The 21,429-nt window shown below is 49.1% G+C and overlaps 1 protein-coding gene across 3 annotated transcripts in view; it reads right to left on the bottom strand.

Annotated features, from left to right (window-relative positions):
* The window catches only part of LOC124013436 (gamma-aminobutyric acid type B receptor subunit 1-like), a 247,874-nt gene that overhangs the window by 80,095 nt on the left and 146,350 nt on the right, over nt 1-21,429 (bottom strand). For all 3 annotated transcript variants that reach the window (XM_046327784.1, XM_046327782.1, XM_046327783.1), the window contains 5 exons: nt 16,810-16,960; nt 14,436-14,568; nt 13,808-13,924; nt 5,617-5,724; nt 1,534-1,627 (listed from right to left, as the gene is read on the bottom strand). In XM_046327784.1, the coding sequence (XP_046183740.1) occupies nt 1,534-1,627; nt 5,617-5,724; nt 13,808-13,924; nt 14,436-14,568; nt 16,810-16,960 (603 nt within the window). The remainder of the gene's footprint in view (nt 1-1,533; nt 1,628-5,616; nt 5,725-13,807; nt 13,925-14,435; nt 14,569-16,809; nt 16,961-21,429) is intronic.

Here is a 21,429-nt window from a genome sequence, read left to right as displayed (position 1 = left end):
CCAAGCCTCCCTCCCTCTCTCCTTACCAAGCCTCCCTCTCTCCTTACCAAGCCTCCCTCTCTAATATAAAGTCTCCCTCTCTCCTTACCAAGCCTCACTCTCTCCTTACCAAGCCTCCCTCCCTCTCATCTTACCAAGCCTCCCTCTCTCCTTACCAAGCCTCCCTCTCTCCTTACCAAGCCTCCCTCTCTCCTTACCAAGTCTCCCTCTCTCCTTACCAAGCCTCCCTCTCTCCTTACCAAGCCTCCCTCCCTCTCATCTTACCAAGCCTCCCTCCCTCTCTCCTTATCAAGTCTCCCTCCCTCTCATCTTACCAAGCCTCCCTCCCTCTCTCCTTACCAAGCCTCCCTCCCTCTCTCCTTACCAAGCCTCCCTCCCTCTCTCCTTACCAAGCCTCCCTCCCTCTCATCTTACCAAGCCTCCCTCCCTCTCTCCTTACCAAGCCTCTCTCTCTCCTTACCAAGCCTCCCTCCCTCTCTCCTTACCAAGCCTCCCTCTCTCCTTACCAAGCCTCCCTCTCTCCTTACCAAGCCTCCCTCCCTCTCTCCATACAAAGTCTCCCTCTCTCCTTACCAAGCCTCCCTCTCGCCTTACCAAGCCTCCCTCCCTCTCATCTTACCAAGCCTCCCTCTCTCCTTACCAAGCCTCCCTCTCTCCTTACCAAGTCTCCCTCTCTCCTTACCAAGCCTCCCTCTCTCCTTACCAAGCCTCCCTCCCTCTCATCTTACCAAGCCTCCCTCCCTCTCTCCTTATCAAGTCTCCCTCTCTCCTTACCAAGCCTCCCTCTCTCCTTACCAAGCCTCCCTCTCTCCTTACCAAGCCTCTCTCTCTCCTTACCAAGCCTCCCTCTCTCCTTACCAAGTCTCCCTCTCTCCTTACCAAGTCTCCCTCCCTCTCTCCTTACCAAGTCTCCCTCTCTCCTTACCAAGCCTCCCTCTCTCCTTACCAAGTCTCCCTCTCTCCTTACCAAGCCTCCCTCTCTCCTTACCAAGCCTCCCTCTCTCCTTACCAAGCCTCCCTCCCTCTCTCCTTACCAAGCCTCCCTCCCTCTCTCCTTACCAAGTCTCCCTCTCTCTCTCCTTACCAAGCCTCCCTCTCTCTCTCCTTACCAAGCCTCCCTCCCTCTCTCCTTACCAAGTCTCCCTCTCTCCTTACCAAGCCTCCCTCTCTCCTTACCAAGCCTCCCTCCCTCCCCCCTCCCTCCCTCCCTCCCTCCCTCCCTCCCTCCCTCCCTCCCTCCCTCCCTCCCTCCCTCCCTCCCTTCCCATCTCCTTACCAAGCCTCCCTCCCTCCCTCCCTCCCTCCCTCCCTTCCCATCTCCTTACCAAGCCTCCCTCTCTCCTTACCAAGCCTCCCTCCCTCCCTCCTTCCTTACCAAGCCTCCCTCCCTCCCTTCCCATCTCCTTACCAAGCCTCCCTCTCTCCTTACCAAGCCTCCCTCCCTCCCTCCCTCCTTCCTTACCAAGCCTCCCTCCCTCCCCCTCCCTCCTCCCCTCCCTCCCTCCCTCCCTCCCTCCCTTCCCATCTCCTTACCAAGCCAAGTATTCATCTTGTCTGAGCTGCAGTGTTCCAGCAGAGGTTGGATCAGAACATCCAGATCTCCTTTAGGGGCCTCTCTCACAAACTTCTACTCAGACAAACAGAGGAATAATGTGATCTCAAGGCTTCTGCACTAAAACAGAACAGAGGAATAATAATGTTATCTGCACTATATCCATGTACACATTATATTTCATAATGATTTTGAAAGATTCACAATTTGTTTTGTTTATTCCTTCATAGTCTGGAGTTAACCAATAGTGATGCAGCTCTGAAAACAAACAGGAAGGGGAGAGGCGAGAGAAGAAAAGAGAGGACAGAAAGAGACAGAGAGAGACGAGAGAAGAGAGGACAGAAAGAGACAGAGAGAGAGACGAGAGAAGAGAGGACAGAAAGAGACAGAGAGAGAGAGACGAGGGAAGAGAGGACAGAAAGAGACAGAGAGAGAGAGAGAGAGAGAGAGAGAGGAGAGAGAGGAGGACTGAAAGAGAGAGAGAAAAAGAAGAGAGAGGAAGAGACAAGAGAAGAGAAGAGAGGAGATGAGAAGAGACGGGGAGTCATGACTCATACAGTGGGGCAAAAAAGTATTTAGTCAGCCACCAATTGTGCAAGTTCTCTCACTTAAAAAATATGAGAGAGGCCGGTAATTTTCATCATAGGTACACTTCAACTATGACAGACAAAATGATAATTTTTTTCTCCAAAAAATCACATTGTAGGATTTTTAATGAATTTATTTGCAAATTATGGTGGAAAATAAGTATTTGGTCAATAACAAAAGTTTATCTCAATACTTTGTTATATACCCTTTGTTGGCAATGGCAGAGGTCAAATGTTTTCTGTAAGTCTTCACAAGGTTTTCACACACTGTTGCTGGTATTTTGGCCCATTCATCCATGCAGATCTCCTCTAGAGCAGTGATGTTTTGGGGCTGTTGCTGGGCAACACGGACTTTCAACTCCCTCCAATGATTTTCTATGGGTTTGAGATCTGGAGACTGGCTAGGCCACTCCAGGACCTTGAAATGCTTCTTACGAAGCCACTCCTTCATTGCCTGGGCGGTGTGTTTGGGATCATTGTCATGCTGAAAGACCCAGCCACGTTTAATCTTCAATGCCCTTGCTGATGGAAGGAGGTTTTCACTCAAAATCTCACGATACATGGCCCCATTCATTCTTTCCTTTACACGGATCAGTCGTCCTGGTCCCTTTGCAGAAAAACAGCCCCAAAGCATGATGTTTCCACCCCCATACTTCACAGTAGGTATGGTGTTCTTTGGATGCAACTCAGCATTCTTTGTCCTCCAAACACGACGAGTTGAGTTTTTACCAAAAACTTATATTTTGGTTTCATCTGACCATATGACATTCTCCCAATCTTCTTCTGGATGATCCAAATGCTCTCTAGCAAACTTCAGACGGGCCTGGACATGTACTGGCTTAAGCAGGGGATATGTCTGGCACTGCTGGAGTTGTTACTGATGGTAGGCTTTGTTACTTTGGTCCCAGCTCTCTGCAGGTCATTCACTAGGTCCCCCCGTGTGGTTCTGGGATTTTTACTCACCGTTCTTGTGATCATTTTGACCCCACGGGGTGAGATCTTGCGTGGAGCCCCAGATCGAGGGAGATTATCAGTGGTCTTGTATGTCTTCCATTTCCTAATAATTGCTCCCACAGTTGATTTCTTCAAACCAAGCTGCTTACCTATTGCAGATTCAGTCTTCCCAGCCTGGTGCAGGTCTACAATTTTGTTTCTGGTGTCCTTTGACAGCTCTTTGGTCTTGGCCATAGTGGAGTTTGGAGTGTGACTGTTTGAGGTTGTGGACAGGTGTCTTTTATACTGATAACAAGTCCAAACAGGTGCCATTAAAACAGGTAACGAGTGGAGGACAGAGGAACCTCTTAAAGAAGAAATTACAGGTCTGTGAGAGCCAGAAATCTTGCTTGTTTGTTGGTGACCAAATACTTCATTTTCCACCATAATTTGCAAATAAATTCATTAAAAATCCTACAATGTGATTTTCTGGATTTTTTCCCCCTCATTTTGTCTGTCATAGTTGAAGTGTACCTATAATGATAAATTACAGGCCTCTCTCATCTTTTAAAGTGGGAGAACTTGCACAATTGGTGGCTGACTAAATACTTTTTAGCCCCACTGTACCTCCACAGTGATGTGTGGACTAGAGGATCAACTATCTGACTCATACCTCCACAGTGATGTGTAGACTAGAGGATCAACTATCTGACTCATACCTCCACAGTGATGTGTAGACTAGAGAATCAACTATCTGACTCATACCTCCACAGTGATGTGTACACTAGAGGATCAACTGTCTGACTCAGTGGTGGATTTAGGTATAGGAATTAGGTATAGGATTTAAGTATAGGTGACATGGGCAGCTGCGGTAACCTGCCGGAATGGTGACATTTGCCGATCGGTTTTCTATCGCTCATTTGCACGTCAAGTCATTGATATCATGTCACCGTGTGGGACTGTGGGTAAATTAACCTTGTCGGCGTGGGAGACCCGATTCTAGTTTCTGAGCTAGGCAGGCTACTGCCTGGGAAGGTCTCCCACTCAGAAGTATGAGATGGAGAGAGGGACAGGGGTAGGTTGACCTCAGGTCTCCCCACTGGAAGCCCGAGGTAGGGGAGTGGGGGTAGGTTGACCTCAGGTCTCCCCTCTGGAAGCCCGAGTTAGGGGAGCGGCGGTAGGTTGACCTCAGGTCTCCTCACTGGAAGCCCGAGGTAGGGGAGCGGGGGTAGGTTGACCTCAGGTCTCCTCACTGGAAGCCCGAGGTAGGGGAGGGGGGTAGGTTGACCTCAGGTCTCCCCACTGGAAGCCCGAGGTAGGGGGGAGGGGGTAGGTTGACCTCAGGTCTCCCCACTGGAATCCCGAGGTAGGGGGCGGGGGTATGTTGACCTCAGGTCTCCCCACTAGAAGCCAGAGGTAGGGGGCGGGGGTAGGTTGACCTCAGGTCTCCCCACTGGAATCCCGAGGTAGGGGGGTGGGGGTATGTTGACCTCAGGTCTCCCCACTAGAAGCCAGAGGTAGGGGGCGGGGGTAGGTTGACCTCAGGTCTCCTCACTGGAAGCCCGAGGTAGGGAGGTGGGGGTAGGTTGACCTCAGGTCTCCCCTCTGGAAGCCCGAGGTAGGTTGACCTCAGGTCTCCCCTCTGGAAGCCTGAGATAGGGTGAGCAGGGGAAATCTATCAAATAGCGTACCTCTAACTTTGTAGAGTACTAATGCCTCTGAACAGGGGGTTTTCCATGGAGCCAAGCTAGAACCACCACTGATCTGACTCGTACCTCCACAGTGATGTGTAGAGGATCAACTATCTGACTCATACCTCCACGGTAATGTGTAGACTAGAGGATCAACTATCTGACTCATACCTCCACAGTGATGTGTAGACTAGAGGATTAACTATCTGACTCATACCTCCACGGTAATGTGTAGACTAGAGGATCAACTATCTGATTCATACCTCCACAGTGATGTGTAGACTAGAGGTTTAACTATCTGACTCATACCTCCACAGTGATGTGTAGACTAGAGGATCAACTATCTGACTCATACCTCCACAGTGATGTGTAGACTAGAGGTTTAACTATCTGACTCATACCTCCACAGTGATGTGTAGACTAGAGGATTAACTATCTGACTCATACCTCCACGGTAATGTGTAGACTAGAGGATCAACTATCTGATTCATACCTCCACAGTGATGTGTAGACTAGAGGTTTAACTATCTGACTCATACCTCCACAGTGATGTGTAGACTAGAGGATCAACTATCTGACTCATACCTCCACAGTGATGTGTAGACTAGAGGATCAACTATCTGACTCATACCTCCACGGTGATGTGTAGACTAGAGGATCAACTATCTGACTCATACCTCCACAGTGATGTGTAGACTAGAGGATTATAACTATCTGACTCATACCTCCACAGTGATGTGTAGACTAGAGGATCAACTATCTGACTCATACCTCCACAGTGATGTGTAGAGGATCAACTATCTGACTTATACCTCCACAGTGATGTGTAGAGGATCAACTATCTGACTCATACCTCCACAGTGATGTGTAGAGGATCCACTATTTGCCAGATCATGAGCGACAGGACGTCGATGACCAGCAGCACCCCCACGGTGGCGTAGAGTTTCCACGGCTCCAGATGCTGCAAGGAATCATGGGATATAGGAGGACTGGTCAGTTAGGATGTGTTTCGAATGGCACCCTGTATAGGGCACTACTTTAGCACCCTTTTCCCTGTATAGTGCACTACTTTGGCACCCTTTTCACTAGAGTAAATAGGGCACTACTTTGGCACCCTGTTCCCTACAGTAAATAGGGCACTACTTTGGCGCTCTGTTTCCTACAGGAAATAGGGCACTACTTTGGCACCCTGTTCCCTACAGTGGAAACCCCTCTAGACCATCCTTCTAGACCATCCCTCTACCCCTCTAGACCATCCCTCTAGACAATCCCTCTCCCCTCTAGACCATCCCAGTAGACCATCCCTCTACCCCTCTAGACCATCCCTCTACCCCTCTAGACCACCCCTCTACCCCTCTAGACCACCTCTCTAGACCATCCCTCTAGACCATCCCTCTACCCCTCTAGACCACCCCTCTAGACCATCCCTCTAGACCACCCCTCTAGACCATCCCTCTAGACCATCCCTCTACCCCTCTAGACCATCCCTCTAGACCATCCCTCTAGACCACCCCTCTAGACCATCCCTCTAGACCATCCCTCTACCCTCTAGACCATCCCTCTAGACCATCCCTCTACCCCTCTAGACCATCCCTCTAGACCATCCCTCTAGACCATCCCTCTACCCCTCTAGACCACCCCTCTAGACCATCCCTGCAGACCATCCCGGTAGACCATCTCTCTACCCCTCTAGACATCCCTCTAGACTATCCCTCTACCCCTCTAGACAATCCCTCTAGACCATCCCTCTACCCCTCTAGACCATCCCTCTACCCCTCTAGACGATCCCTCTCCCCTCTAGACCATCCCAGTAGACCATCCCTCTACCCCTCTAGACCATCCCTCTAGACATCCCTCTAGACCATCCCTCTACCCCTCTAGACCATCCCTCTACACCTCTAGACCATCCCTCTAGACATCCCTCTAGACCATCCCTCTAGACCATCCCTCTAGACCATCCCGGTAGACCATCCCTCTACCCCTCTAGACATCCCTTTAGACCACCCCTCTAGACCATCCCTCTACCCCTCTAGACCATCCCTCTACCCCTCCTGACCATCCTTCTAGACCATCCCTCTACCCCTCTAGACCATCCCTCTAGACCATCCCTCTACACCTCTAGACCATCCCTCTAGACCATCCCTCTACACCTCTAGACCATCCCTCTAGACCATCCCGGTAGACCATCCCTCTACCCCTCTAGAAATCCCTCTAGACCACCCCTCTAGACCATCCCTCTACCCCTCTAGACCACCCCTCTAGACCATCCCTCTACCCCTCTAGACATCCCTCTAGTCCACCCCTCTAGACCATCCCTCTACCCCTCTAGACCATCCCTCTAACCCCTCCTGACCACCCCTCTAGACCATCCCTCTACCCCTCTAGACCATCCCTCTAACCCCTCCTGACCACCCCTCTACCCCTCCTGACCACCCCTCTAGACCATCCTCTAACCCCTACTGACCACCCCTCTAGACCATCCCTCTACCCCCTCTAGACCATCCCTCCCTCCTGACCACCCCTCTAGACCATCCCCACCCCTCCTGACCACCCCTCTAGACCACCCCTCTAGACCATCCCTCTACCCCTCTAGACATCCCTGTAGTCCACCCCCTCTAGACCATCCCTCTACCCCTCTAGACCATCCCTCTAACCCCTCCTGACCACTCCTCTAGACCATCCCTCTACCCCTCTAGACATCCCTCTAGTCCACCCCTCTAGACCATCCCTCTACCCCTCTAGACCATCCTTCTAGACCATCCCTCTAACCCCTCCTGACCATCCTTCTAGACCATGCCTCTACCCCTCTAGACCATCCTTCTAGACCATCCCTCTACCCCTCTAGACCATCCTTCTAGACCATCCCTCTACCCCTCCTGACCATCCTTCTAGACCATCCCTCTACCCCTCTAGACCATCCCTCTAGACCATCCCTCTACCCCTCTAGACCATCCCTCTAGACCATCCCTTTACCCCTCTAGACCATCCCTCTAACCCTCCTGACCATCCTTCTAGACCATCCCTCTACCCCTCTAGACCATCCCTCTAGACCATCCCTCTACCCTCTAGACCATCCCTCTACCCCTCTAGACCATCCCTCTAACCCTCTAGACCATCCCTCTAGACCATCCCTCTAGACCATCCCTCTACCCCTCCTGACCATCCTTCTAGACCATCCCTCTACCCCTCTAGACCATCCTTCTAGACCATCCATCTACCCCTCTAGACCATCCTTCTAGACCATCCCTCTACCCCTCTAGACCATCCTTCTAGACCATCCCTCTACCCCTCTAGACCATCCTTCTAGACCATCCCTCTACCCCTCTAGACCATCCCTCACCCCCTCCTGACCATCCTTCTAGACCATCCCTCTACCCCTCTAGACCATCCTTCTAGACCATCCCTCTACCCCTCTAGACCATCCCTCTACCCCTCCTGACCATCCTTCTAGACCATCCCTCTACCCCTCTAGACCATCCCTCTACCCCTCCTGACCATCCTTCTAGACCATCCCTCTACCCCTCTAGACCATCCCTCTAACCCCTCTAGACCATCCCTCTAGACCATCCCTCTACCCCTCTAGACCATCCCTCTAACCCCTCTAGACCATCCCCTAGACCATCTCTACCCTCTAGACCATCCCCTACCCCTCCTGACCATCCTTCTAGACCATCCCTCTACCCCTCTAGACCATCCTTCTAGACCATCCATCTACCCCTCTAGACCATCCTTCTAGACCATCCCTCTACCCCTCTAGACCATCCTTCTAGACCATCCCTCTACCCCTCTAGACCATCCTTCTAGACCATCCCTCTACCCCTCTAGACCATCCCTCTACCCCCTCCTGACCATCCTTCTAGACCATCCCTCTACCCCTCTAGACCATCCTTCTAGACCATCCCTCTACCCCTCTAGACCATCCTTCTAGACCATCCCTCTACCCCTCTAGACCATCCTTCTAGACCCTCTACCCCTCTAGACCATCCTCTACCCCTCCTGACCATCCTTCTAGACCATCCCTCTACCCCTCTAGACCATCCTTCTAGACCATCCCTCTACCCCTCTAGACCATCCCTCTACCCCTCCTGACCATCCTTCTAGACCATCCCTCTACCCCTCTAGACCATCCCTCTACCCCTCCTGACCATCCTTCTAGACCATCCCTCTACCCCTCTAGACCATCCCTCTCTAGACCATCCCTCTAGACCATCTCTCTACCCCTCTAGACCATCCCTCTACCCCCTCCTGACCATCCTTCTAGACCATCCCTCTACCCCTCTAGACCATCCTTCTAGACCATCCCTCTACCCCTTAGACCATCCTTCTAGACCATCCCTCTACCCCTCTAGACCATCCTTCTAGACCATCCCTCTACCCCTCTAGACCATCCCTCTACCCCTCTAGACCATCCCTCTACCCCTCTAGACCATCCCTCTAACCCCTCTAGACCATCCCTCTAGACCATCTCTCTACCCCTCTAGACCATCCCTCTACCCCCTCCTGACCATCCTTCTAGACCATCCCTCTACCCCTCTAGACCATCCTTCTAGACCATCCATCTACCCCTCTAGACCATCCTTCTAGACCATCCCTCTACCCTTCTAGACCATCCCTCTACCCCTCTAGACCATCCTTCTAGACCATCCCTCTACCCCTCTAGACCATCCCTCTACCCCCTCCTGACCATCCTTCTAGACCATCCATCTACCCCTCTAGACCATCCTTCTAGACCATCCCTCTAGACCATCCCTCTACCCCCTCCTGACCATCCTTCTAGACCATCCTCTACCCCTCTAGACCATCCTTCTAGACCATCCCTCTACCCCTCTAGACCATCCCTCTACCCCTCCTGACCATCCTTCTAGACCATCCCTCTACCCCTCTAGACCATCCCTCTACCCCTCCTGACCATCCTTCTAGACCATCCCTCTACCCCTCTAGACCATCCCTCTAACCCCTCTAGACCATCCCTCTAGACCATCTCTCTACCCCTCTAGACCATCCCTCTACCCCCTCCTGACCATCCTTCTAGACCATCCCTCTACCCCTCTAGACCATCCTTCTAGACCATCCCTCTACCCCTTAGACCATCCTTCTAGACCATCCCTCTACCCCTCTAGACCATCCTTCTAGACCATCCCTCTACCCCTCTAGACCATCCCTCTACCCCCTCCTGACCATCCTTCTAGACCATCCCTCTACCCCTCTAGACCATCCTTCTAGACCATCCCTCTACCCCTCTAGACCATCCCTCTACCCCTCTAGACCATCCTTCTAGACCATCCCTCTACCCCTCTAGACCATCCCTCTACCCCTCCTGACCATCCTTCTAGACCATCCCTCTACCCCTCTAGACCATCCCTCTACCCCTCCTGACCATCCTTCTAGACCATCCCTCTAGCCTGAGCTCACAGAGAAAACAGAGATTCAATTCAATCTGCCCCCCACCAGAGCGTAAACATTTACGCATTAAAACCCAACGATCAGCGCTCACTGACAAAGGAAATGGATAGGTAATAAAACTATTTTATGTAACTGTTTGACAGAAGAAAAATAAAAAGCGAGCAGAGACAACGAACCGATAGCGTAACTGTGATATTGATTTTGTTGGGGCGGCAGCGTAGCCTAGTGGTTAGAGCATTGGACTAGTAACCGGAAGGTTGCGAGTTCAAACCCCCGAGCTGACAAGGTACAAATCTGTCGTTCTGCCCCTGAACAAGTCAGTTAACCCACTGTTCCCAGGCCGTCATTGAAAATAAGAATTTGTTCTTAACTGACTTGCCTGGTTAAATAAAGGTAAAATTTAAAAAAAAGAATTAAATTAAATCCCAGAGGATTAAAGTTCTGTAACGAATTTGATCTATTCTCCTCATTGGAAGCACCCTACACCCCTATTCCCTATAGGGCCCTGGTCAAATGTAGTGCACTACAAAGGGGAATAGGGTGCCATTTGGGATGAACCTACTATTCACTATCTATTGTCCTAGTTATAGTCTACACTATCATCTATATAGTAGTAGATATATCAGTAATTCAGTTGAAAAACACATAGGTAGAAGTAAATGTAAACCTTCCCTACAGTCAAATGACCAAAAATTGGCCTCATGGGTGGAATGTTCTGAATATTTTAAATATTCTATTAATATCAATATATTTTAAATATTTTATTAATATGAATAAATATTAATTTAAAATATATATTAATAGATATTTTTTATTTGATTAATATTAATATATTTTTAATACATTTACATTACATTTAAGTCATTTAGCAGACGCTCTTATCCAGAGCGACTTATATTGTATTAATAATAATAAATATTATTTCTTACAAACCTGCAGATTGGTGTTTCTAAGTCAAGCGGGTTGTGTTATATTTCAGTCTTCTGTGATGTACATAAAGTGTAATATTGGGATTTAAACTCAACATGTAATATATTTGAACTCTATATCTGACATGGTACAGGCGTCTTCTTTCTTTAAGCCCATAAACCACGTGTATGAGGTGTATACCTTTATATGAAAGTAGATGTGTTTAAGACTACCAAGAAACACTCTGTGTGACCCCGGATTGACCCCAAAGAAGTAAAAGGTTAAACATGCCTCATATCTAGATACTGTGGAAATGTATACGACTTGGCAAACGTAGAGGATCACCTAACACGAGTAGAAAATACATTTTACACCTATTATCTACTTGAAATAGAAACATATTTATCACACACACACACACCCTATTTTACACGGGTGGCAGGTAGCCTAGTGGTTAGAGTGTAGGGACGGCAGGTAGCCTAGTGGTTAGAGTGTAGAGGCGGCAGGGTAGCCTAGTGGTTAGAGTGTAGGGGCGGCAGGGTAGCCTAGTGGTTAGAGTGTAGAGGCGGCAGGTAGCCTAGTGGTTAGAGTGTAGGGGTGGCAGGTAGCCTAGTGGTTAGAGTGTAGAGGCGGCAGGGTAGCCTAGTGGTTAGAGTGTAGAGGCGGCAGGTAGCCTAGTGGTTAGAGTGTAGGGGTGGCAGGTAGCCTAGTGGTTAGAGTGTAGAGGCGGCAGGGTAGCCTAGTGGTTAGAGTGTAGAGGCGGCAGGTAGCCTAGTGGTTAGAGTGTAGGGGCGGCAGGGTAGCCTAGTGGTTAGAGTGGAGGGGTGGCAGGTAGCCTAGTGGTTAGAGTGTAGGGGTGGCAGGTAGTCTAGTGGTTAGAGTGTAGAGGCGGCAGGTAGCCTAGTGGTTAGAGTGTAGGGGTGGCAGGTAGCCTAGTGGTTAGAGTGTAGAGGCGGCAGGTAGCCTAGTGGTTAGAGTGTAGGGGTGGCAGGTAGCCTAGTGGTTAGAGTGTAGAGGCGGCAGGGTAGCCTAGTGGTTAGAGTGTAGGGGTGGCAGGTAGCCTAGTGGTTAGAGTGTAGGGGTGGCAGGTAGCCTAGTGGTTAGAGTGTAGGGGTGGCAGGTAGCCTAGTGGTTAGAGTGTAGGGGTGGCAAGTAGCCTAGTGGTTAGAGTGTAGAGGTGGCAGGGTAGACTAGTGGTTAGAGTGTAGGGGTGGCAGGTAGCCTAGTGGTTAGAGTGTAGGGGTGGCAAGTAGCCTAGTAGTTAGAGTGTAGGGGTGGCAGGTAGCCTAGTGGTTAGAGTGTAGGGGTGGCAGGTAGCCTAGTGGTTAGAGTGTAGGGGTGGCAAGTAGCCTAGTGGTTAGAGTGTAGAGGTGGCAGGGTAGACTAGTGGTTAGAGTGTAGGGGTGGCAGGTAGCCTAGTGGTTAGAGTGTAGGGGTGGCAGGTAGCCTAGTGGTTAGAGTGTAGGGGTGGCAGGTAGCCTAGTGGTTAGAGTGTAGGGGTGGCAAGTAGCCTAGTGGTTAGAGTGTAGGGGTGGCAGGTAGCCTAGTGGTTAGAGTGTAGAGGTGGCAGGTAGACTAGTGGTTAGAGTGTAGGGGTGGCAGGTAGCCTAGTGGTTAGAGTGTAGGGGTGGCAGGTAGCCTAGTGGTTAGAGTGTAGACTGAATGGTGGCAGGTAGCCTAGTGGTTAGAGTGTAGGGGTGGCAAGTAGCCTAGTGGTTAGAGTGTAGGGGTGGCAGGTAGCCTAGTGGTTAGAGTGTAGGGGTGGCAGGTAGCCTACTGGTTAGAGTGTAGGGGTGGCAGGTAGCCTAGTGGTTAGAGTGTAGCGGAGGCAGGTAGCCTAGTGGTTACTGGCTAGCTGAATGACTGAATGACTGGCTGGTTACTGGCTGGCTGGCTGGTTACTGGCTGGCTGAATGGCTAAATGACTGGCTGGTTGGTTACTGGCTGGCTGGTTACTGGCTGGTTGGTTACTGGCTGGCTGACTGGCTGAATGGCTAGCTGGATGCTGGCTGTCTGAATGACTGTCTCACTGGCTGGTTACTGGCTAGCTGAATGGCTGAATGACTGGCTGGCTGGCTGGTTACTGGCTAGCTGAATGGCTGAATGACTGGCTGGTTACTGGCTGGCTGGCTGGCTGGTTACTGGCTGGTTGGTTACTGGCTGGCTGACTGGCTGAATGGCTAGCTGGATGCTGGCTGTCTGAATGACTGTCTCACTGGCTGGTTACTGGCTAGCTGAATGGCTGAATGACTGGCTGGCTGGTTACTGGCTAGCTGAATGGCTGAATGACTGGCTGGTTACTGGCTGGCTGGCTGGCTGGTTACTGGCTGGCTGAATGGCTGAATGACTGGCTGGCTGGTTACTGGCTGGCTGGCTGGCTGGTTACTGGCTAGCTGAATGGCTGAATGAAAAAAAGGAGTCATCTAATTAAGGGAGGCCCTTCACCAGTAGGACCAATTGGAGGAGTACAACGGTGGGGCAACTGGGAGGACTAGCTTGTTCTCTCCGAGGGGAGGACTACAGAACAGGACTGGGCTCGAGAGAAAGAGCGGGAGTAGAGAGAGAGAGTAAATGTGGAATGATAATACCACGTTGGAGAAAATACATAATTTTCAGCGCATATACAAGGTGCTATCTACAACCTACAAGGGTTCTCCTATGGGGACAGACGAAGAGTGCCCTTGACTGGGAGGACTCTAGAGTGAAAGCCAGTTACTCTCCTCTTTATTTACCTTCCTCTTCTCCTTCTTGTCGTCCTTCTTGGTGAAGACGGTGTGAACCCACCAGATCTTCGTGAACATAGAACCGTACGCCAGGCTGAAGCCCAGGCCAAGCAGCCACAGACGGAACTGGCCAGGGGGAATAGGGGAAAGAAGATAGATCTATTCAACAATCATATTTCATTATAGCTATGCATCTATTAAACAATCATATTTCATTATATCTATGTATCTATTAAACAATAATAATTTCTTTACATAACTTGTGGGGGATAAAAACAGTTATTTTCAAATGCATTAATGTGTTAAATATAATTGTTATTAAAGAATAATTCCTTTTTAAAGTCATGTTCTCATTTGGCAGTTATTCATTTGACCTCAACTGTCTTCGTACAAGAATTCTAACACACCCATAAAACTCAATCCCCCATAATGCCTCAGTGGTAGGATCCACTTCCCTTTAGCAGTAGATGTAGGGTGAAGATCTTGGGTCAGTTTAGCATTATCCTTACTATTTTATAAGGTTAGGACCTTTACCTAGGGAAACACTTTCAGCCCAGAGCTTTCCTGTGCCCATAAAACTTGATCCCACACAATGCTTTAATGGTATAGCTCCACTTCCTGTGTACTTCCTGTGTACCTGGCAGACCACGGGGAACTGCTTCCTGTGTACGTGGTGTCCGTCGAGGCCCAGAGGGAAGACAGCAGCCAGAGCCATCATACACCCCACTGCCGTCATGTTGTTCAGGTAGGGCTGGGAGTTCTGGATGTACCTGTCTCACACACACACACACACACACACACACACACACACACACACACACACACACACACACACACACACACACACACACACACACACACACACACACACACACACACACACACACACACACACACACACACACACACACACACACACACACACACACACACACACACACACACACACACACACACACGAACACTATCACTGTCTACAGAATGTCTGTGTGAGCCATTCAGCATGCAGAGAACCCAACCTGAAACAGTACACAATGATATTTATTAGCTGTCTGTCACAAATGTACATTTCATTTTGGGATTTAACTGTCAAGATCACACACCGTGATGTGAATATCCTTGGTAAGAGTCACGCTGAATGACTGATTTACAGATATTTAGCTGTCAAGATCACACACCGTGATGTGAATATCCTTGGTAAGAGTCACGCTGAATGACTGATTTACAGATATTTAGCTGTCAAGATCACACACCGTGATGTGAATATCCTTGGTAAGAGTCACGCTGAATGACTGATTTACAGATATTTAACTGTCAAGATCACACACCGTGATGTGAATATCCTTGGTAAGAGTCACGCTGAATGACTGATTTACAGATATTTAGCTGTCAAGATCACACACCGTGATGTGAATATCCTTGGTAAGAGTCACGCTGAATGACTGATTTACAGATATTTAGCTGTCAAGATCACACACCGTGATGTGAATATTGGTAAGAGTCACGCTGAATGACTGATTTACAGATATTTAGCTGTCAAGATCACACACCGTGATGTGAATATCCTTGGTAAGAGTCACGCTGAATGACTGATTTACAGATATTTAACTGTCAAGATCACACACCGTGATGTGAATATCCTTGGTAAGAGTCACGCTGAATGACTGATTTACAGATATTTAGCTGTCAAGATCACACACCGTGATGTGAATATCCTTGGTAAGAGTCACGCTGAATGACTGATTTACAGATATTTAACTGTCAAGATCACACACCGTGATGTGAATATCCTTGGTAAGAGTCACGCTGAATGACTGATTTACAGATATTTAACTGTCAAGATCACACACCGTGATGTGAATATCCTTGGTAAGAGTCACGCTGAATGACTGATTTACAGATATTTAGCTGTCAAGATCACACACCGTGATGTGAATATCCTTGGTAAGAGTCACGCTGAATGACTGATTTACAGATATTTAGCTGTCAAGATCACACACCGTGATGTGAATATCCTTGGTAAGAGTCACGCTGAATGACTGATTTACAGATATTTAGCTGTCAAGATCACACACCGTGATGTGAATATCCTTGGTAAGAGTCACGCTGAATGACTGATTTACAGATATTTAACTGTCAAGATCACACACCGTGATGTGAATATCCTTGGTAAAGTCACGCTGAATGACTGATTTACAGATATTTAGCTGTCAAGATCACACACCGTGATGTGAATATCCTTGGTAAGAGTCACGCTGAATGACTGATATACAGATATTTAGCTGTCAAGATCACACACCGTGATGTGAATATCCTTGGTAAGAGTCACGCTGAATGACTGATTTACAGATATTTAGCTGTCAAGATCACACACCGTGATGTGAATATCCTTGGTAAGAGTCACGCTGAATGACTGATTTACAGATATTTAGCTGTCAAGATCACACACCGTGATGTGAATATCCTTGGTAAGAGTCACGCTGAATGACTGATTTACAGATATTTAACTGTCAAGATCACACACCGGATGTGAATATCCTTGGTAAGAGTCACGCTGAATGACTGATTTACAGATATTTAGCTGTCAAGATCACACACCGTGATGTGAATATCCTTGGTAAGAGTCACGCTGAATGACTGATATACAGATATTTAACTGTCAAGATCACACACCGAGATGTGAATATCCTTGGTAAGAGTCACGCTGAATGACTGATTTACAGATATTTAGCTGTCAAGATCACACACCGTGATGTGAATATCCTTGGTAAGAGTCACGCTGAATGACTGATGAACAGGATGTGTCAAGAAGTGTGAATATTGGATATATCTGTGATGGATTTAGGATCAAAAATAAATATTCTCTGAATCACTTTATTTCACACATTTCAAACACGCTTAGAACACGCACGCACGCACGCACGCACGCACGCACGCACGCACACACACACACACACACACACACACACACACACACACACACACACACACACACACAGGTCTTTGCGTACCTGACATTGCTGTTGTAGATGTTGAATGTGAGACACACTATTCCCAGTAGGATCCCTAGTCCAGCGAACACAGACACAGAGACAAAAAGCTTCTGAGAGAGGAACCTAAACTCCTCGATAACCACGGTCTGATCTGCTGGGGGGCCTGGACCTACGAGGGGGGGGGGGGAGGAGGAGGAGAGAGATACATTATCATTATAATGAACCCTTAATTGACTGAGAATGCAATCTCATTATAGCATCGACCTGAGAAAGACGCGCAGGGGTAGAATGAGCCATGTGGAGGCTAGGGATGATTAGGTGGACGAGGAAGTATGTGGGATCAGGATGAGACTAAAGCCAGGACATCAGGGTTCACGACCCCTTCTCTTACGAGTGGCACGGGCTCTTTAGTGACCACAGAGAGTCAAGACCTCGATTTAAAATCACATCTGATGGACAGTAACCCTTGTAGGGAGGGAGGGAGGGAGGGAGGGAGGGAGGGAGGGAGGGAGGGAGGGAGGGAGGGAGGGAGGGAGGGAGGGAGGGAGGGAGGGAGGGAGGGAGGGAGGGAGGGAGGGAGGGAGGGAGGGAGGGAGGGAGGGAGGGAGGGAGAGGAGATGGAGGGAGGGAGGGAGGGAGGGAGGGAGGGAGGGAGGGAGGGAGGGAGGGAGGGAGGGAGGGAGGAGGGAGGGAGGGAGGGAGGGAGGGAGGGAGGGAGGGAGGGAGGGAGGGAGGGGGATAGATGGATACATGGAGGGAGGGATACATGGAGGGAGGGATAGATGGATACATGGAGGGAGGGAGGGATACATGGAGGGAGGGAGGGAGGGATGGATACATGGAGGGAGGGAGGGAGGGAGGGATGGATACATGGAGGGAGGGAGGGATACATGGAGGGAGGGAGGGAGGGATACATGGAGGGAGGGATGGATACATGGAGGGAGGGAGGGAGGGATGGATACATGGAGGGAGGGAGGGATACATGGAGGGAGGGAGGGAGGGATACATGGAGGGAGGGATGGATACATGGATGGAGGGAGGGAGGGATACATGGAGGAGGGATGGATACATGGAGGGAGGGAGGGAGGGATGGATACATGGAGGGAGGGATACATGGAGGGAGGGAGGGATATATGGAGGGAGGGATACATGGAGGGAGGGATGGATACATGGAGGGAGGGAGGGATGGATACATGGAGGGAGGGAGGGATGGATACATGGAGGGAGGGAGGGATACATGGAGGGAGGGAGGGATGGATACATGGAGGGAGGGAGGGATGGATACATGGAGGGGAGGGATGGATGGAGGGAGGGATGGATACATGGAGGGAGGGAGGGAGGGATACATGGAGGAGGGAGGGATAGATGGATACATGGAGGGAGGAGGGATGGATACATGGAGGGAGGGAGGGATATATGGAGGGGGGAGGGATGGATACATGGAGGGAGGGAGGGATACATGGAGGGAGGGATAGATGGATACATGGAGGGGAGGGAGGGATAGATGGATACATGGAGGGAGGGAGGGAGGGATAGATGGATACATGGAGGGAGGGAGGGATGGATACATGGAGGGGAGGGAGGGATGGATACATGGAGGGAGGGAGGGAGAGGGATACATGGAGGGAGGGAGGGATGGATACATGGAGGGAGGGAGGGAGGGATACATGGAGGGAGGGAGGGATGGATACATGGAGGGGAGGGAGGGATACATGGAGGGAGGGAGGGATGGATACATGGAGGGAGGGAGGGAGGGATGGATACATGGAGGGAGGGGAGGGATACATGGAGGGAGGAGGGAGGGATACATGGAGGGAGGGATACATGGAGGGAGGGACATGGAGGATGGATACATGGAGGGAGGGGAGGGATACATGGAGGGAGGGAGGGATACATGGAGGGAGGGAGGGATACATGGAGGGAGGGAGGGATACATGGAGGGAGGGAGGGATACATGGAGGGAGGGAGTGAGGGATGGATACATGGAGGGAGGGAGGGAGGGATACATGGAGGAGGGAGGGATACATGGAGGGAGGGATGGATACATGGAGGGAGGGAGGGAGGGATACATGGAGGGAGGGAGGGAGGATACATGGAGGGAGGGAGGGATACATGGAGGGAGGGAGGGATACATGGTGGGAGGGAGGGATACATGGAGGGAGGGAGGGATACATGGAGGGAGGGAGGGATAGATGGATGGAGGGATAGATGGAGGGAGGGATACATGGAGGGGAGGGAGGGATACATGGAGGGAGGGAGGGAGGGATACATGGAGGGAGGGAGGGAGGGATACATGGAGGGAGGGAGGGATAGATGGATGGAGGGATAGATGGAGGGAGGGATACATGGAGGGAGGGAGGGAGGGATAGATGGATGGAGGGATAGATGGAGGGGGAGGGGACAGGGGGGGGGAACTGCATGTAGTACGATTAGTACACAGTAGGGTTAGGGTTGGATTGGATCTTAATTTGACCATTATTGTCACAGCAAAATTATCCTGTAGCAACAGGATTTGAACATTTAGTCCATAATGTTAGTTGATCGGTGGTTAGATAATTAGTTGGCCAAAATTAGGCTACATTAAAAGTACCATACCGCCAATATAACCTTCTACTAGTGAGGGTTTTCGGTGCAGGACACTTCAAAGCAACAAAAGAGTAATTAATTAAGTAATTAATTAATCATAGTTAAGATACCGAAGTGTAAATGTAAAATGACAATTGGGGCAAAAGAACAGAGCTTCATATGCTGTGTGATGCTGGAACAGGTACAGGATGTCTCTGTGAATTGGCACTCAAATATAACAGCTTCCTGTCAGACAGTATATTCAATGTGACGTTGGATTGGTGGGGATGGGAATGTGTTTGTCTCTGACATAGAGGCTCCTATAGTTAGCGTGTTTAATTTGTTTTCTTTTTTCTATGGTCTCTGCATGCTTCATTGTGCTTCGGTGCTACATATTTCACTGCTGTTCTAGGAGTGCGTGACGCTGTAACAGTGCTGGTTTAGCCTGGGATTCTGCAGTGCTAAGATGCAGCGGTTTAGGGCACAAAGTAGTACACTACAGTATATAGGGAATAGGGGGCCATTTGGCATAGATCCTTCCTTCAGAGCTTGGTCGTGTATTTGGCTATGCCGGATTAAGTGATATGACATGCAATTCTATAAAATAATTTATCCGTAATTAAGATTACCTGATTGAGCTAATCATGTAAATGTAATTAACTAGAGAGTCGGGGCACCATAAAATAATATTTATAGAGCTGTTATCTTCCGAATAAACTCTGAAAGACCTAGTAATATTTACATCAATTAGCAGTCAATATTAATCCTCATCTTAATTCAGTCTCATCTGAAAGTTGTAAATTCTTGGTTATCTGCACGAACCCTGGCTAACAAGTTGAATCAGCAATACAAAATTGGGTTTAATTATTTATTTACTAAATACCTAACTAATCACACAGAATTACACATACACATAATTCAATCATAACTTCATTACAAATGACGTCATAAAGGAAAACGTCCCTAGTGGGCAGAACAGATATGACAGCTGGTTACACAAAAGAAAAGGGGCTGGGTTTGAGTGAAAGAGCAGGAAGACTGAGGAACAAAGGGTGAAGCTGTGCTATCGTAAATACAGTATCTTATGCATTCTAAACTACCGCCCATTTGGAAAAGGAAAACGCAATAAATATTTACTCTGAGCTGCGCTTCGGTAGGTCGGTGGTAGATGGAAGGCCGTGTTGCCAAACCGAGTCCTTTGAAGAATGTCTCTGGTGGTCAATTGGATACGTTGTAGTAATGTCGTTGTGTGGTAGGCGGGATACTCTGTCTGTTCCTTCCTAACTACAGCTGCTGTTGCTAACTCAACAGCTAGGAGGTATCACTTCTGTAGTGAATACGAGTTCAAAGTTCATACCATTCGCAACAAAAGCTCATGCTGATGTTGGCTTCGTTCTGTAGTTATTATCTGAACCATTCTGACATCGGACCATCGTCCACACATCCTCGGAACAGGAGGTTATATTGCCGTCAAGGCTTTATATAGGAAGGGGAAAGGAGGGCGTGTTTGAAAAGTTGTATAGCCCATGTCCCTTCACAGGGGCGGGCCGCTGTTTGAGCAGAGCCCTAACCTTATGAAAACCCAAATCTCAAATTTTAGAAGCTAAAATCACATTTCATCCCATCACGAATAATTTCATATTCAAACATTTAAATTGAACACCATGTGAATCCGATAACTCTGATGTGTAGACTTTCCACTGTAGAGTTTATGTCATCTTATCATTGATGTACCAGATGACAACCGAATGACATACCACCGCATATGTTCAATTGTTCAGATTACCAGAATATAGTTAATTTCCCCCCACCTTCTGATGTTCCCAGAACCTCTATGTTAAAACCACTTATGGAAGTTGAGAATTCATGCAGCTTTTCGCAGCTTTTTGTTAAAAATCGCGCAACATTTCAGCGCCCTGCTATTCATGCCAGGAATATAGTACATGCATATGATTAGTATGTGTGGATAGAAAACACTCAGACGTTTCCAAAACTGTTTAAATCACGTCTGTGGCATTTACAGAACGGGCGTTTCATCCAAAAGTGCATGGAAATCTGTTCACTGAAAATTAA

The sequence above is a fragment of the Oncorhynchus gorbuscha genome, linkage group LG24 (genome assembly GCF_021184085.1).
Source record: "Oncorhynchus gorbuscha isolate QuinsamMale2020 ecotype Even-year linkage group LG24, OgorEven_v1.0, whole genome shotgun sequence".
NCBI classification, from domain to species: Eukaryota; Metazoa; Chordata; class Actinopteri; order Salmoniformes; family Salmonidae; genus Oncorhynchus; species Oncorhynchus gorbuscha.
This window is presented reverse-complemented; position numbering and strand designations above follow the sequence as displayed.